At 43.9% G+C, this 18042-nt stretch overlaps 1 protein-coding gene across 5 annotated transcripts in view; it reads right to left on the bottom strand.

Moving 5' to 3' along the window:
• Nucleotides 1–18042, bottom strand: part of DPY19L4 (dpy-19 like 4) — a 132645-nt gene that overhangs the window by 30276 nt on the left and 84327 nt on the right. For all 5 annotated transcript variants that reach the window (XM_029591718.1, XM_029591717.1, XM_029591720.1 and 2 more), the window contains 3 exons: nt 11856–11975; nt 1471–1591; nt 703–759 (listed from right to left, as the gene is read on the bottom strand). In XM_029591718.1, the coding sequence (XP_029447578.1) occupies nt 703–759; nt 1471–1591; nt 11856–11975 (298 nt within the window). The remainder of the gene's footprint in view (nt 1–702; nt 760–1470; nt 1592–11855; nt 11976–18042) is intronic.

Genomic DNA, 18042 nt, shown 5'->3' with positions numbered 1-18042 from the left:
TTTACCTTTGTAGCTGCTCCTTTCAGTTTTTTTCTATTTTTCTCATTTTCTCAAAGTTTCCCCTTTTGAAAGTTTAGAATGAGAGCCGTGGATTTGCTTACTGTCCCCCTTCCAGTTATTAATTCAAATTTGATCAAATTATGATCATTATTACCAAGCGGCCCTACCTCCATTACCTCTCTCACCAAATCCTGTGCTCCACTGAGAATTAGATCTAAAATTGCTCCCTCTCTCGTCGGTTCTTAAACCAATTGCTCCATAAAACTGTCATTTATTCCATCCAGGAACTTTATCTCTCTAGCATGCCCCGATGATACATTTTGCCCAGTCAATATTGGAGTAATTGAAATCTCCCATTATTACTGCACTACCACTTCCCACCACCCCATAGAGGTTTTTCACAACAGCTATGCAGGACTCATTCTGGGAGTCTCCTTCCAGTCTCAGGACAGCAGCTTCCCCACGCATGTTGTGAATTTTGCATTTACAGTGGTCCTAGGCATGCAGAGCTAGTTCCGTCCCCCTAAATCAGGGCATGGTTAGCCACAGAGGAAGTCAACTTAACCTCAATACTCAGCCTGTACTATCATAATAGTACCTCCAGAAAGTCTCATCCATTCTCCTCTTAGACCTGGATGATGTACACCATCAAGTAAAAAGAAAGAACATTGAATAGATGCATTTAAGCAAGTTTTTACTCACCTCTCTCCACAAGCTGAAACCTATGACAGTGGGCACCGCAGTGCTTAGAATGAGAGCCTATGGTAAAATCAAACCACAAAGGTTGAATGAATAAACCAGCAGGAAGAAATGTAATTTCAGATTTAGCCTTCAATAAAGCTTATCTAAATGTCTGTTAGTTTTACAGATCTTTGAGCTTTGGCTTGCTTTCAGATGTATTTTTTAAAATTTAGTATCACAGCATTTTATTGGGTAATATTTCACAAGTATTCAATGGAATACTACTCCATAATGCCACACTGCTCAACGCCTCCTGTGCCTTCTGGTGAACAAAACCTGCCATTATGTTATACATTTCCACTAATGAAAGCAAAGGGGAAAGAGAAGAGTAAAAAAAAAAACACCAGGCTGGCTCAAAGGCCCACGCTGGAGACCAGGGGTCCATTCCCAGACCATCCCCATCACTGTACAACAGCGATACCTATGGGTGAGACTGAGGGTCCACACACACTGGGTTTCAAAGGGAGCCACAGACTGTTGCTCTCTATGGAGGACAGTGCTGCAATCGTTGGATTATAGAAGACAGCAGGTGTAGCCTTATCAGGGACAATCCCTGGTGCTCATTAAAAAAAAAGTCTATGGTGACTCGGCTTTAGAAGCCTTCTGTCACAAATAGCAAACAAACGTGGCAATGTGTTTCAAACAAACCAAAAGCTCAGATGTGGGGGAAGGTGAACCAAGTCATGCTCTACCTCTCTACCCTCCCCCACCCTAGCACAAAGAACTCACCAGTAGTACAGGCTGGATCGACTTCAATCGAATCCACTTGAAAAGCGTCATCCAAAGATCAGGAGAACATACCCCAAATGCTGCAAAAATGCAGACATATGGTGTCCACAAGTACTTCACACTAGGAAGGACACAAAAATGGAAACATGAGACCTTGAATTTCTCTCAGTCGCATCATCCTGCCCTGCCACACGCACAGGACTCCCGCCACTCCTTTCCTAGGCCTGTCTTGCTGATGAGTGCCCGGCGCTTACAGGCAGATGCTGACAAGTTTCATTTATTAAAAGGTTTTCTCCCACCCTGGGGCCTATGGGAAAAGCCCTGGTTAACTGGACTCGTCAAGGATCGTCATTCCGGGATCCTGAAGCCTCTAGCAGAAGTCAGGGCATGAATCATTTCAAACTCCTCCAGGACAGGGAGGAACGCGAGCCGATCTGATTCAGCCCTCTAAAGACCACAGGCTGTTTGTGATTTACACCCGAAGACCTGCGGACTTGGTAAAAGCTGAGGCTCCACACAAGCAAGAAAACTGTAGAATTTTCAGGTTGCTAGGATTCCTGTGCATGCGACCTCCGTTCCAATGGTGTCTGGAATGCCCGCAGAAGCGGCCATGACTTCCATTTTCCGTACTTGTGTCCGTACTCTTCTTCTATATAATACTGAGAAAGCCTGCTGCTCACCTCGTCCACATTCCCATACCCAGAATTTAGCTACTTTAGCAAAGCTTTCAACTTAAATATTCTGGCACATTTCTTTACGTTTACCACTAACCTTTCAAGTCTAGTTAGGGCAGGATTCATAAGTTTTGGGTTTTTTTTTTCCTGATTTCTAGGTGATAATTATTAGTCAAAAATATATCCTTTAGAAAAGCAAAAATTTGTACTATGATTACCAACAATCAATGCCAACACTCCACCACTTGGTGCTGAAAAGATTTTGCAAAGGGATTAAAACTGACAGTTTTACAGCCATTTTTCTCCTCTCACTTAAAGCTGCAATGTCACTGCATTAAAATCTGCCACTTATCTAGGTCACCAGTTCAAATCCAGCTCAAATCACTAATTAACCAGTAATCCCCATTCCCAGCACAGCAGGAGGCTATTTGGCACCATGTTGGGCTGTCTCAGCAGAGAGGCCACAGACCACAGACCAAATCACAGTCTTACCCTTTAGTCCTGAGAAGTGCTCCTTCCACAGTAGGGCTGGGGTTCACCTCTGCTGCTCCTGCTGTACCTGCTCTGAGCTTAAATGCAGCACTTTGGTTTCTGGTCTTAGAGATCCATTTTCAGCTGCTGTCCAGCCAGCAAAGTTAGCTGTATAAACCTATTTGGCTATCTTTGTCGGGATATACAGCAGTACAGCACCGCTTACTGTACTCCATTATCTTAAAGATGGACAAATATGTTTATATGGCTCATTTCAGGACTGCTCTATGTCAAAAACCAAAAGTTAGTTAGAAAAGTTAACCAGCTAACTCTGCATATTGGAGTTAGCTGGATAACTTACCTGGCTAACTTAACTCCTCCCAGAAATGCACCCATAATGCCTCTAAGTTATCCAGCTAAGTTTTTTTCCCAACTAACTACACAGCAAGATAATTTGGAGATGGTCAACCAGCAGGATTGTTCAAAGCCTGTCATTTGTCCAGCTAAATCCAACCAAATTTAGCTGAGCAAATGGCACTGAATATCGACCTCTTAGTGATTCAGACCCATAATGAACTAAGGTAAAGACCATATGCTCTGGCACAACCCATAATTACATAACGCATCATCTGATAAATATAATCATAAAGGAGAGCAAGTTTGCTTACTGCAAATGGGATTCTCTAGACGGCAGGATGAATTAGTATTGACACGTGGGTGACATCATCCAATGTCACAGGCATTAGGGATGTGCATTTGTTTCTACCAATTCAGTGGTATGCGTGTACTTCCACGACTTTATAGTATACGCAGGAAAACAGATAGTATCCATGTATCTCATTATTAAAACTACATGCATACTATCCATTTTCCCACATGTACTATAACTTCTGTGAGATACACACGTACCGCCGATACAGAGGAAATTAATGCACATCCCTAACAAGACTGTAGTGGGACATGAAGGTAAGCACAGAGGACTAGGTTGTATCCTTGCATAGGTCTGACAGGCATAGTTTTGAGATAAGCACAGGAGCTCTGATGACCCCCACTTGATGGGTCTTCATTAGCTTTGTAATCTGGAGACCAGTCAGGGTATAGCAATGTGCAATGCAGTCCACTAACCAACTGGATAGAGTACGCTTAGCCACTGCTTTCCCCACACAGACTTCAGAAGACATTTTGGGAGGGTATGTACTACCACCCTATTGTGAAAAAACTGCAGATAAGGCGAGCATGAGCCAGGGCTTGGAACTCGCTTGCTCTTCTTGCTGAAGTAATTGCTACAAGAAATATCACTTTCTAAATGAGGAATCTCAATGGTACAGAATCCAACAGTTCAAATGGATAATTTCATCAGTTGTGCAAGGAACGCATTGAGAGCCCACTGGACTGCCAGTTTGGAGATTGGGATTTCTGTATGCCATAATCCCTTTATGAACCTGGAGATCAATGGATGAATGGAGATTGACTTTCCAGCTACGTAAGGGTGGTAAACTAGAATTGCACTCCTGCGCTTTTACCAAAAATGTACAAATGACCTGAGGAAGATAGGGAGAATAGGTATTAAAGAAGATTCCTAAGGTGGCAAGCAGAAGGATTTAAAGAAGATCATTGGCAACAGTCAATAAATCTTTTCCACTTAAAAGCATATGATCTCCTGGTTGATTGTTTTCTTGCAGAAACCAAATATCCTCCACCTCCTTGGCCATGGAGAGATTAATGAGTACCTCTATGCCGTCAGATTGAGATGAAACAGGCTTGGATACTGTAGATGACCCTCCTCCTAGGTCAGAAGAGGTGAGGAGGCTCCCAATGGAATTTGAGGATGCACCAAAAGTAGGTAAGAGAACCACACCTGTCTGGGCCAAGCTGGCATGATAAGAATCATCTCTGCTCGGGAGGAAGTGACATCATTGGATTGAATGGCCACATAAGCCTCGAGCTCCCCCTCAAGCCTTCTTAAAGCTAAAATTTACGGGGCTTGCATTTATATATTCCACACATAAAAGACATCAGATATGTTTCGGAACAAATCAGAGATGGCAGCGAAGAAGAAATCGGTCGATTTCCATTGCTTTTCATATTGCAAAGCCAGCGAGCAAGAGAGCGACGTAGGGTTGCAGGCCGAGGATGCCTCTCAAGCGGACAGCGATACAACTCCAGACCCAGATGACGCATTTAATATTCAATCGGAGGAGGCCCCAACACGTGAAAAATTCTGAGATTGGTTCTATGGTTTAAAGCAAGATCTCAAAAATTACAAAAAAAGAAATACAAGATATGTTGGAGGAATTTCAAGAAGGGCTTTCAGGGCTATGCCATAGGGTCGATGAAATTGACACTAGTTTGGATGCACAGTCTGAAGCTTCCCGACAGCTACAAGAAGTATGTACCGAATTACAGGATGAGAATCTTACTATTAGAACCAAGTTAGCAGATCTTAGAATTGCTCTTGTCAGGGAAACTTACGGTTCTGAGGCTTTAAGGAGATCCCTGAAAACAGACTGTTCAGACACCATCAAAACGTTTTGCCTTTTTCTACTGGAAAAAAAAAAACTCTGATGGCATAGCAGATCCCTCTCTGGACATTAAATTCGACAGGGCCCACAGGACTCTGAAAGCAGCAAGCTCTAATCTGCCCCGTGACATTCTTGTCTGCTTTCACGATTTTTCAGTATAAGAAATAATAGCGGGAGTAGCCAGAAAGCAACAGAGATGGGCATGGGAAAATCAAGAAATATCGGTGTATGCGGACCTCTCTCAGGCCATGCTACAGAATCGTCAGGAATTAAAGGAAGTAACAGCATTCCTTAGAAAAGAAAACATCAAATACAGGTGGTTACATCCATTTGGCCTGATTTACACTTGGGAAGGGGTATTCTCCCAAATTCACAATGTTGCAGATGCCGTTTCTGTATTGAAAGACCGTGGATTTATGACAGAAAATATACACGGCTCTAGGAAACTACCACCCAAAGAGCAACAGCCCCGATGGCAGAGGGCGAACACAAGAACAGCTGGCTAAAACGCAATTCGGATACTAAGAAGAAACTCCGGGAAGACACTTAATTCTGTAATTTGAGCAGTTATCTCTCACAATGTTTCCTTAGTCAACAGAACCGGTGCATCTACGTCTTCAGAAGATTCACAATAATGACAAAAATTCTATTCCTTACCAATATTTTCTTCTTTCTTATTCTTGTATATAGTTGATTGAGCCACTGCAGGACCATGTGAAGGAAAACATGGAATCCTCTACATGAACAAGGGCTTCATGTCCCTAACTGACCACTGATACCTGATTAGCCCTATCGATATCTGAATGGCCCTGACGACAATGGAAGGGCTATAGGGGACTCTGTGTGATGATGACTTTCATTTCCTCCGAGAGAATTGACCTACAAGAAGGTTTGAGTGATTCGTGGTTACTACAGGGTAAAAAGGGGAAGGGTAATATTGGGAGAAAGGGGGTTCACACACGTTATTGGGTTGTTACGTCTTGATGCTGATATGATGTTTTCAAGGGATGTGCACAGGGAAACAGCATGGATAAAGGAAGGAGGGAGTATTATGGATTTGTTCAGTGGGTTCCCAGTTACAGGTTTGATTCTCATAACTGGGGGATTTCTGCAACTCGCCTGTGATGGTGATGACTCATGGTACTTATGTATAACTTCACTGTTTGGGGGGGATGATTCTCTATAAGTGTATGAACATGATGACTAGCATTACAGGGTTAAACTATGGCCTCTTTTAGACTGATTTCCCTTAATATCAAGGGATTGAATTTTCCACTCAAGAGACATTTTTTATAAGGAGGCAGAAGCACTACGGGTAGATATCATTTTTATTCAGGAGACCCATTTGAAAGGCCGTCATGAAGCCTTTCTTAGATCTAGTCATTACCCATACCAATTTCTGACGCCATGCACAAAGGATGCCAAATATACTGGGGTTGGTATTTTGATTTCCCAGCATTTGGTATTTGCCTGCCAATCCAGTATCTGGGATCCGAAGGATAGATATATAATCCTGCAGTTGTTGGTAGATGGGCAGACCTATACACTGGTGAATATTTATGCACCTAATCACAACCAAGGGAAATTTTTTGTGGGGCTGAATCAGAGTTTATTGATCCATGGGAAAGGTAATATGATAGTTGGGGGGATTTTAATTTAGTAAGAAACCCAGAGTTAGATGCCTCCAGAGGTAGCGTGTCTGTTGCTTCAACACACAGAAAAAAACTGCAAGAGTTAATGGATCAATGGCAATTGTTAGATATATGGAGAACACATTATCCGAAATCCCGATCATATACTTTTTTCTATCCACCCCATAATTCTCATTCCAGAATTGATTATTTCCTGATTGATAAATCATTAATTCATACTATTACTCAGCCAGACATTATCCCGGTAGCATGGACGGATCATGCGGCTATATCAATAGACCTTAAGCTCGATAATTATGATAAAGGTATCAGATTTTGGAGACTTAATGATTCCTACTGGAAGATGAGATATATGTCACGACTACTAATATGCTTATTCAAGAGTACTTCCAACTCAGCGATAATGATACGATAGTGCCACCGATAGTATGGGATTCATTTAAAGCATACGTGCAGGGATTATTCATCTCCCGAGCGTCTTTTATAAAAAGAATCATCTCTGCTCAATCCTGAATTAACTTTTGAATTGTACTCGTGTGATTTTGGGCCTCCTGACAGAATCCAGGAAACTGTTCTGCTTTTCTTGTTTACATAAAACAATTGCCACTTGACTGTCTGGATTAGAATCCGCTTGCCCTGAAGCAGGTGTGTAACCGCTCATACAGCGTAATGACTTGCTCAGAGTTCCACGAGGTTTATCTGACTGTGGTGCTCTGTTAAAGATGACATTCCTCAAGTTCAATGAGACCCGATGTGCACCCTCTAGCACATGGTGGAAGCGTCCATTGCCAGGACCTAATGCAGAAGGATTCTCAGAGGGGCTCCTAGGGTGAGAGTTTCCTGCCTCAACCACCATTGGAAGAACTTCACACCTGCAGGGTACCTCAACAGGATGCGTCAAGAGTTGTAGTTGGTCCCACTGTGACCAAAGGGCCCATTGGAGAGGTCTTATATGAAGATGAGCAAATTGTACCATGTGGGCAGTAGCAGCATTTGAGCAAAGAGGACCAGTGCTGCCCGAGCAGTCAATTGATTCTGGTGTATGAAGCTTTGCACCAGGGTAGGTTAACAGGCCGCAATATCCTCCAGAAGGAATTCCTTTTTTTTGACAGAGTCTGCCCAGGCCCTTATGAACCTGATTCTCTAAGTTGGAACTAAGTTTGATTTGCTTAAGTTGATAAACCCCAGAGACTGTAGAAACTGTATCATTTGGCCTATTGATGTCAAGACTTCTGTCCTAGAGGGTTCTGTCCCTAGCCATACGTACAAATAGGTGGAAACAGATGTGCCCTGATGATGAAGGTGTCCTGCTACCAATGACAGGCATTTGGTAAACACTCTTGGAGCTGCTTACAGCCCGAAGGATAGAACCTTGTATTCACAGTGCGAGTCATCCACCTGAATCTGAAGGTATCATCAATGACACGGGTAAACTGGAATGTGGATGTTCTCTGTCTGGATGAAGGGAAGGGTAATGTGGAGGAAGCTCATCTTGAATTCTCTTTCTTCAGGTGTATGTTCAATCATAAATCCAGGATGGGTCTCAGACCCACAATCTCTTAGAGATAAGGAAGTACTGAGAGTAAAATCTTGTTCCAAGGGAGGGACTAGCTCTATTGTCTGCTGGCAAAGCAGTGTGTCCACCTCTGATCGAAAATGGTTTGAGATGGATCCGGAACGAATGAGCAATGATGTTGCCCTAAAAGACAAGAGAAAAAACAAGCAGTACCCACACTCCACAATCTTGAGGACCTAGCAGTCCCTGGTGATCCTCTTCCATTCCTGGAGGAAGAGTTTAATTCTCTTTCCCACCAGAGAAGATAGATTGAAGTTTTTGCTACATCAAAAACTGGGCTCTGGTTTTGCTTGTGGCTGCTAAATCATCTTCGGCTACTGGTGCTCATGTGGTCATAAAGTGGAAGCTGTTTTTGTTGCACTTGAGGGACATGGTAGCACTAGCAGATGCGGAAATGACAACACTGGAAGTACATCTGTTTATACAAGTTGTCGAGGGTTGGTCAATGCAGTCAAATACTGAGGACCACATGCTTCTTGATTTGCAACATGGTTTCCCTGACCTTGGTCACTAAAGATGTCTCCCAGGCAACTTACCATGGATGACCTCCTAACCTGCTCACTCACAACCATGCCTTTCGTCAGGCCCCAAGAAGCAGTGGCTGAACCCCTAGTCGCTGAATCAAAAGAATCATGGACCGAGCGAATGAGGTGATGTTCACATCCCTCCGCTTTCATGAATGCCTTGTGACATGCCCATGTTCTTCGCCCAGGGAGTCCCATGACTAGTTGATTCAATTGTGCAAATATAGCATCATATAAAGCTGATGGTTGGCTATCTGAACACTGAGCACTGAAAGACGTTTTTCCCCAAATGAATCAAGTAGCCTTGGGTCCATTCCTGGAGGAGCATTTGAGTAAAATTTTGTTTTCTGTGTCTTCAAGCCAGATTCCTCCACCACCACTGACTGATGAGGAGATTTGGACCACCCAAAACCAGGCGATTGCTGCACCTTCTGCTTCAGTTCTAATTTCCTCACCACTAGGGCACAGGAAGCCAAACTCTCATTCTGGTCTGAAGATCTTGAAGAATTTTATGAACTGGCAAAGTCACAGGCTTTGATGGAGTCTCCAGTACATGAAGTATGTCACCTTGTGAGGATCTTTATCCCACCATTCGTGAACACTGAGGGCTTTCCCTAACTCGTCCTGAAATCTGGCATATGACTAATCTTCTCGAGGCAAGGAATCCTTCTGTAGCTCTGGTGGAAGATCTGAAAGTATGCCTAGGGTCAGATAAGGGTGGAACGGTCACCCATAATCTCCATGAGAACTAAGACAACCAAGGAGAAGACCCTGATGGTTCTGAAGTTGAAGTCTCCTGCACAGCCTGGGAGCCAGATCTTCTGTGTCCTTCCTCCTTTGACAGATGGTGGATCCCCCCACTGAGGTTACTGAAGGAACCATCCTTAGGGGGTTAATTCCCAGGATAGGTAGCTTTTGCATCGGGGTGGATACAGCTGGGATTCCCCTTTGATGGACTGGACCGATGATCTGTGATAAATCTGGATGTAGAATCCCCTGGTTGCCACTGGCAGCTAGCAATGTGGAGAAAGCTCTAAGAAACTCCATTTGGTTCGCTGGTTGGGTTCTCTGTGGTGCTGGGAAAACTATATCCTCCTCTCTGAGACCATGATGAGATTACCACTCTGGGAGGAACCCTCCAAGCTCCACAGAGAAGTCCTTGTCTGGACCTCTTAAGCCCGCCCAGAAGTCAAAACTGTTGGCAAAATGGTGCAGCAGAATCTGGGTTTCAAATCTTCTGGCCTGCAAGTCCCTCCTCAATGCCACTGGGGAACCTGCAGGGGGTAGAAAAAAAATGAGAAGGAACCATAGGAATTTTCCTGGCCAGAAAAGAAGAGAGGACTTGCATAGAATCACTCCCAACCCCCCAGTCTTGCCAGATTCCTGTCTTAGCTCTGATGGGTCTGACTCAAGACATCTCAAGTGCTCTGCTGATGTTGAATACTTTAGCAGCCTGTTATGTACCTTCTGCACTGATGGTGCCGATTGCACTGCGACCTCATGTTTCAGGGCATGGAGTGCCAACCACACCAAGCTCTAGTGCTTCGATAGCACTGACCCATGGTGCTTCAATGGTGCCAACCATGCCAGATCCTTGTCCTTCAGGGGCACCGACTGTGCCAAGGCTGCCAGTGCCAATGTCCCCAGCCTGTCTTTCACTGGTGCATTGGGCTCCTGCGCCAGCGATACCTAGGAGCCCCAAGCCCATTTCCCATGCTCTGACTAGGCCTTGTTGGCTGAAGCCTGGCACTTCTTGGGAGTCCTTGCTCAACTCACCGCTCACAGATGAGGAGGAGCTGTGACAGCCATAGAGTTTGGCCATTTTAATCCTGATTTTTATGTGACCTGGGAGACATCCGGCCACAATTGTAGCCCGAGGCACCTATAACAGATGGCATGGCCATCGGCAATGGTCATCTTTCATCCGCAGACACAGTCCTTGAAGCTGCCAACTGTAAGCTTCTAGGGTCCAGGCATTTTCTTCCTCTTTTTATTTCTTTTCTTCATTTCTTGTGGAGGCTGCTGAAGCAGAAAAAAGTTAGAAACAAATTAGAAAAGAAGGACTACGAAAAACTTTGACAAGAGAGAGGTACAGACATACGGCCAAAAACTGAGTGAGGGGCTCGTGCGGTAGTGTTCACAAGGGAACTCTGGTGAGTTCAGAGAGAGGTCCATTCGGTACCATCGGATGAGGATACCCACGTGTCACAACTAATTCAGCCCTGCTTGCTGATGGAGAATTAAGATTTCCAGCCTTTATCTTCTCAGCTGGGAGTGTCGGCTGAACCCAGTTAACTCTCCAGTATCAGAAAAATAGTGTCGAACTGGACCACTTGCTCTAAAGCTGCCAGAAAGAGTGAGGGAACACTGTAGCAGGAAAGTACAAACTGTGGAAAAATTAGGAACCCCCAAAAACTGGGAAGAGACTGGAAAACACACCAGTGATTTTATTGAGTCCATATTTTTCCAGAGGCTTTGCTAAGCCTTGTGATAGCACAGTGTTAAGTTTGACAGCACCATAGTTGAGGAAGAACAGGGTCTGAACATCAAACCTGCTGTGTGTGGAACAAGTCAACAAGGATGCTGGAGTTACAACTAAAGATATCATCTCCCTCCACCAGAATAGTACCTTCTCTCTTTCCATGTACTGAGATCTTATTTAACACAACAGAGCCTGATGATTAGCACCTTTTAAGACAAGACAGAGGCAGCTGATTTTCTAATCCCATGACAAGCATGTCACAAGTAGCACAACAGAGAAGAAAAAAGGCGAAAATTATTTTGAGCCACGGTTTTGACAGACTTTCAATTGAAGGTCTGCTTACATCAGTCACATTTTTGATACAATTTCTGCTTATCACAGGGTTCTCCTGCTTGAAATGTCAACAGAAGGACATACAGCTTTATTCACAGAATTTGTTGCCATGAAAAGAAAAAAAAATATATATATATATATTTCAACTCACCCTTCAAATACCATTGTAAAAGAGCCCAACAGAGTTGAGTGAATTATGTGATAGACGACCTCAGGCCTTGCTCCTATTTGCCCATCCTCCAGAGTAATTTTCTCCTTTAAGGGCTCCCCACTGCAGTCAGTTAAGAGGAAAACACAGCCAAGATTTAGTATACAAGCAGGCAACAGAAAAATTACTTAAAAGCCCACCAAAAATGCACAGCTCCAAGAAGATGCTGAAAAGTTTTGGGGTTTTTTTTAAACTGTGGAACCCTTTCTAATGAAATCCAACTTAACAAGGAAAACCATTTTCAAGCTTCTTCAGTAGAAATAAAGGTCAAACAAATATGTTACAAGTGACACCTCTGTACTAGAGCACACACAGCTTGTTTGCTGACCTTTATTTCAACTTGTTCAAGTCAATTAGTGCAACCCCTACTTTATTCAAGCAGCTTCTGCAAAGCTTACTCAACATTTTACTGAGGAACCGGCTACTGGCTCCTTCTAAAGTAACTCACAGGCAGAGGCAGCATTTTCACCTGGTTGAAATGAACTTCTTTCAGAGGGAAGAATGATCTAGAACAGGGGTGGGCAAACCTTTTTTTGTGCTGGGGCCGCATTACAAGTTATCGACCGTAACAAGGGCCGGTGGGGGGTTCCCCCTTGGAGCTCCTTGTCATGAAAATCAAACCCCCAATACTTGCTGCAGGCATTTCAGTATCCAGCAGGCTTAAACACCATCATTTTAGTACCCAAGGAGCCCCTTCAATCTTGGATCCCAGCCTCTAACAAAATCAGCAAGAACTTCAACTCATGAGGTACGAGGCGTTTTTTCTGGCTAGCAGACTACCTCACCTTGGTCACAAATGCAGAACACAGACTGCAGTGGGAACCCCGCCAGCACGTCGCAGCACCATGCCGCTCCTCCTCTTGCTGGCTGGGGGGGTGGGAACCTCACCAGCATGGTGTTGCGGTGAAGGTCAGGCCCTCTTTTTGCCTGCCACACAGCGTGGGCTGCACATAATATAATTTTTTTACGGCTAGGAGGTCTGGATAAAGCTTGGTGATGGCCGTATTTGGCCGCAAGCCGTAGTTTGCCCATCTCTGCTCTAGGACACAAATGTCACAATATGAGACTCTGGGTGGGGACTGACTTAGGCGTAACATCAGAAAATATTTTATTTATTTATTTATTTATAGGTTTTTTTTATACCGAAGTATTGGTGAAGGCCTTCACTCCGGTTTACATTTTAAACAATGAGATACAGACAACAATCAAATGATAACTAACATGTAGCTTAACAAAAAAAACAATTAAATGATAACTTTAACATATAATATTAAACGAGGGGTATTTACATGTAGTATATTCGAGGGTTAGACGAGTAAAGACATTTTAATATGAAGAGGCTGTGTTGGAAAATACAGTGTTATCGGAGTGTTATCAGTGTTATTCATCCATTAGGAATAGACTCCTAATGGACATGGTGGAGACAAAAACAGTAACAGAATTCAAGAAATCATGAGATAAGAACAAAGGACTCCTGGTTGTGAAAAAGTAACGAGGAAAGCCAAAGATCATTTTTGGTCTCCAACACTGCACCAGGAATGAAACCAGGCAGACTAAATGAACCAGCCTAATGATGCTCCGCTGCAGGCACAGTCAATATAAAATGTTTTTGTAAGATTTAAGTACTTTGTTGTTGGCTTTCCTGGAACCTACTTTATTCTTTATTTATTTTTTATATATTTGATATGTTAGTATGTGGCCAGTAAAAGGGCTTCTGGAGTCATGTCCTGTTTTCCCTGTGAATCGACATCTTGGTTTCTTTGGCTTCTTGTTGCAAGGGTTGCTGGGTAAAAACATTACAGTGCTGGGGGGGGGGGGGCAGGGGGGGGTTCATGCACATCCGTGCATTGTGGCTTCACTATATCGGGGAAACATCCTGCAGGGAAAAATGGACTGGAGCTGATGAGAGGGTAGACAGCAGGTATTGGCTGGGTTTGCTCTGAGGAACCAGGAAAAGTATAAAGCAGGCAGCAAGGGCCAATTCACAGGAAAGGTGCAGGAGTAGCAAAGATTACAACCGATGATTGTCTTAAGGAAGTGAGGGAGGGCATTGGATGCATGGGCGGCAGCGGTATGAGTTGGGAGGTGGAAGAACCAAGGGGGCCACAATGGGGAGGAGACAGATGAACAATGGCTGCATTTAGAGCCACGGTGATCGGCTTCCGGCCTTGGAACCGTTGCTGCAATGACCAGACTAGGAACATTGGGAGAGAGGGTCTATTACAATAGGGGAAAAATCCTTGGGGAGTTGTGAATGAAGGCTCGTGGCATCAGAATCCCAGGAGTGCTTCCAACTGCGAGGGAAGAAAAAGGAGAAGAGAGGAACTACCAGGCCAAAAATAAAGTAAACAAAAAAAAAAAAAAAAGATTGTCAAGGCACAGCAAGTTGGTGGAGCAGTTTTTCAAATTAAAACTAACAATCCCCTATCCTATCACCTATGACAAGGCGATAGCTAAAGCTAGGAGAATGCTGGGCTGCATAGAGGGAGGAATATTTAGTAAGAAAAAGAAGGTGATGATGCCTTTGTACAGGTCCTTGGAGAAGCATCACCTGGAGTACTGTGTTCAGTTCTGGAGACCGTATCGAAAAAAGGGTCAGAGACAGGATGGAGGCGGTCCAGAAAAGGGTGACCAAATTGGTGGGAGGTCTCCATCAAATGATTTATGAGGAGAGGTTGAAGGACCTAAATATGTACATCCTGGAGGAGAGGAGGTGCAGGGGAGATATGATATAGACCTTCAGATACTTGAAAGGTTTTAATGATGCATGATCAACTATAAACCTTTTCCATTGGAAAGAATCCAATAGAACTAGGAGTCATGAAATGAAACTCCAGGGAGGAAGAGTCAGAATCAATGTCAGGAAATATTTCTTCACGGAGAGGGTGGTGGACGCCTGGAATGCCTTGCAGGGGTGGTGGTGAAGAAAAAACTCTGCAAGATTTCAAAAGGGCATGGGATAAACACTGTGGACCCCTAAAGGCAAGGGGGAGGGAAATGGTGTGGCAGATACTACCCTTAACAAATAAGCCTTCATATTGTGATGCAACACCATCATTGCTCTCTGCTTCAATGGCAGGGGGGGGGGGGGGGGGGGGAAATTGGACTCAAACAGTAACCAACAAGAGCCCTTACCTTGGTGGCCTGAGTAACTGGGAAGTATGGGAAACTGATGAATATGGGAGCTTGCTGGGCAGACTGGATGGGCCATAAGGTCCTTTTCTGCCATCACTTCTATGTTTATCCTTGCAAAAACGGTTTTCCAATACCACACCTCAAATACACTGAAGACAGCTGCTGTCACAAGCCTAGCAGAGAGTCCCAGATGGGATTTCAATACTCTCTAGCTTTCATTTTTCCACAACCAGTCTGATTGCTTGGTACTCACCATTACATATATGTACAGTCAGGGGAGGGAGTTTTTTTTACTCAGAAAACCTTTACAGTATATTACCTGCATCCAATGAGTGAAGAACAAGGAAGGCAGAAGAGACAGAACTCAACTGCATTTTCCAGAGTGCAGCCACAAGCAAAGCACGGATTTCGAATGAGCTCAAAATTCAAAGTTTTCCAGGATCAACTCACGAAGCCTACATCCTCTCACAGGGGCCGATGCAATAAATTCACGTAGAAAGCAGGCACTGAACAGTCAGCGCTCGCTCTCTTAACGCACCACAGGCGCCCCCAAGGGGGGAGCCATGCAATATTTAAATTAGGGGTTCGCATTAGCAAGGAAGTGCTAGGGTTGCTTGCGTGACCCTAGCGCATCCTTGATAACAAGAACCCAATCGGTTTTCATGACTCGGCCGCCTGCCGGCAAGGAAAACCAATGCCGACTTATCGGCGTCGGTTTTCCTGACTGGCAGACGGCTGTCACGAAAACCAACGCCAACAGAGCCGGCGTTGTTTTTCCTGACCAGCAGACAGCCATCATGAAAACCAACGCCGATAGACCCGGCATTGGTTTTCGTTACCGGCAGACGGCAGTCACGAAAATCGACGCTGGCTCTGTTGGCGTTGGTTTTCGTGACAGCCGTCCGCTAGTCAGGAAAAACGACGCTGATAAACTCGGCGAATGTTTTCAAGACTTGGCCGGCAGACGGCCGAGTCATGAAAACTGATTGGGTTCTCGTTATCAAGGATGCGCTAGGGTCACGCAAGCAACCCTAACGCTTCCTTGCTAATGCAACCCCCTAATTTAAATATTGCATGGCTCCCCCCTTGGGGGCGCCTGTGGCGCGTTAAGAGAGCACCATTTCCTGAACCCGATTGTCTATTTATTTTTCTAACTTTTTTTGTTTCTTTAATTTTTTATCCTATTTAATATCACTACGATATTAAGTAGGAGACAGTACAGAAAAGCAGTTTTTTTCTGCTTTTCTGTACTTGCTTTTGATGCGCTCAGCTATTAACGCCTGCTCCATGCATTGCATGTGATGAGTGCTATTAGATTCACTCTGCGTTGGACGCGCATTGAACATGCGCTACTCCCCTTATTGCATTAGGGGATTGATTAGCACCTATTCTACCCGTGTCCGACTGCGGGTTAACACTGCGCTCAGCTGAGCACACTGTATTGCATCGGCTCCACAGTGATGAATTCATGACTGCTTCCAGGAAGGCTGCATAATGGGGACAGGCTTCTAGGCAGGAATGCACTTATTCAGGGCCAGTGCTAGTTTTTTTGCTGCTCTGTGCCAAAAATTACTGAGCTTCCCCTCCCCCCTCCCCCCTCCCGATACATTCAGTGCCTGTCCCGGGCCTACCAAATAAAGCCCAGCTCTGTCCTGCAATTTATATTTTTAAAAACTGATAAGCCCCCGCCTAGAACCCATGAATAAGAAAGTGTATTAGGTACACTAGGCAAACCTTAGGCACTCCCACACTCTATACACACACACACACAATTAAATTATGCATTTATAACAACGTTTACATGAAAAAGAACAAGAGTAAAGTCTTCTCAGGCAAAAATATCACTTACAACATGCATATTATATTTACATGCACTCCTATGGTGCCAACCAGAAAACTCTGCCAAAATGACTCTTGGAACGCCTATGGAATTAGACTTTTTGTAATGCATGCTGGATGTGGGTTTGGCCCTCAGAAAGCCATGAATAAACAGAATTACCATTACAATATAGTAAACCTCGCTTACCAAAACCACACTAACATCCTTATCTATGGAAAGCAACACTGCACATAATTCACCAGGCCCTAGAACACCAATAAAATTCTTATTAGAAAACCGAGCTGCTATAGATCCCCACACAGAAATTACATGTCATCAAAATATCTCACCTCAGTCACATATGCAGAACACAGAGAGACCTTGACCAAATACAGAATAAAGAATGACCCTGACCAAATACAGAATAAAGAGATCAGAAAGTACCGTATAAACAGAAACATGCTGAGAAGAACTGAACTGGAATCCACAACAAGCCAGCCTCTATATGCAGAGCAACAATGGAAAAATAGAAACATTACTATTCTTCATAAAACAAATAATAAAATCAATAACATTAATCATAATAGTAAAGTCATATTTATAAAAAGAATATTTCAAACCAGTTAATAAATAGAATATCAAAAATTTCTCAAACATCAAAAAATTTTTTAAAAATGTGATGAATAAAGAATCCAGTTAAAAAGTGTTCTATCCCCCCCTGCCAAAAAAAAAATATTTCAAGAGCAGAATCATCAAATTACACCCAATAATTAAAACTAATAAGGATTTAAAAATCTGCTCTCCATACCTGGGATCTGATTTCCAGTCACCCTGAGACTGTCGTGGATTGGAGGAGGTAGGGCCGCACAAATTTTATTTTCTCTCTCACACACATGCCCAACAATATTCATTCTCTCACACACTCCCTCACTTTAACATTCACAGGTTGCTTCTCCCTGTGTGTGTGTGTGTGACACACAGGCTCTCACAGGCACAAAACATACACAAACACCCAAGCTCTCACACAGACACATTCAAAAGCACACAGGCTCTCACATAGTCACACATAAGCTCACACACACACACACACACACAACAGGCTCTCAGAGACACACAGTCTCACTCATTCACACATACATACAAGCTCTCACACACACACACAGGTCTCCGGTTATC

The sequence above is a fragment of the Rhinatrema bivittatum genome, chromosome 2 (assembly GCF_901001135.1).
Source record: "Rhinatrema bivittatum chromosome 2, aRhiBiv1.1, whole genome shotgun sequence".
NCBI classification, from domain to species: Eukaryota; Metazoa; Chordata; class Amphibia; order Gymnophiona; family Rhinatrematidae; genus Rhinatrema; species Rhinatrema bivittatum.
Note: the sequence above shows the minus strand (reverse complement) of the source record. Positions and strands in the feature narration are given on the sequence as shown.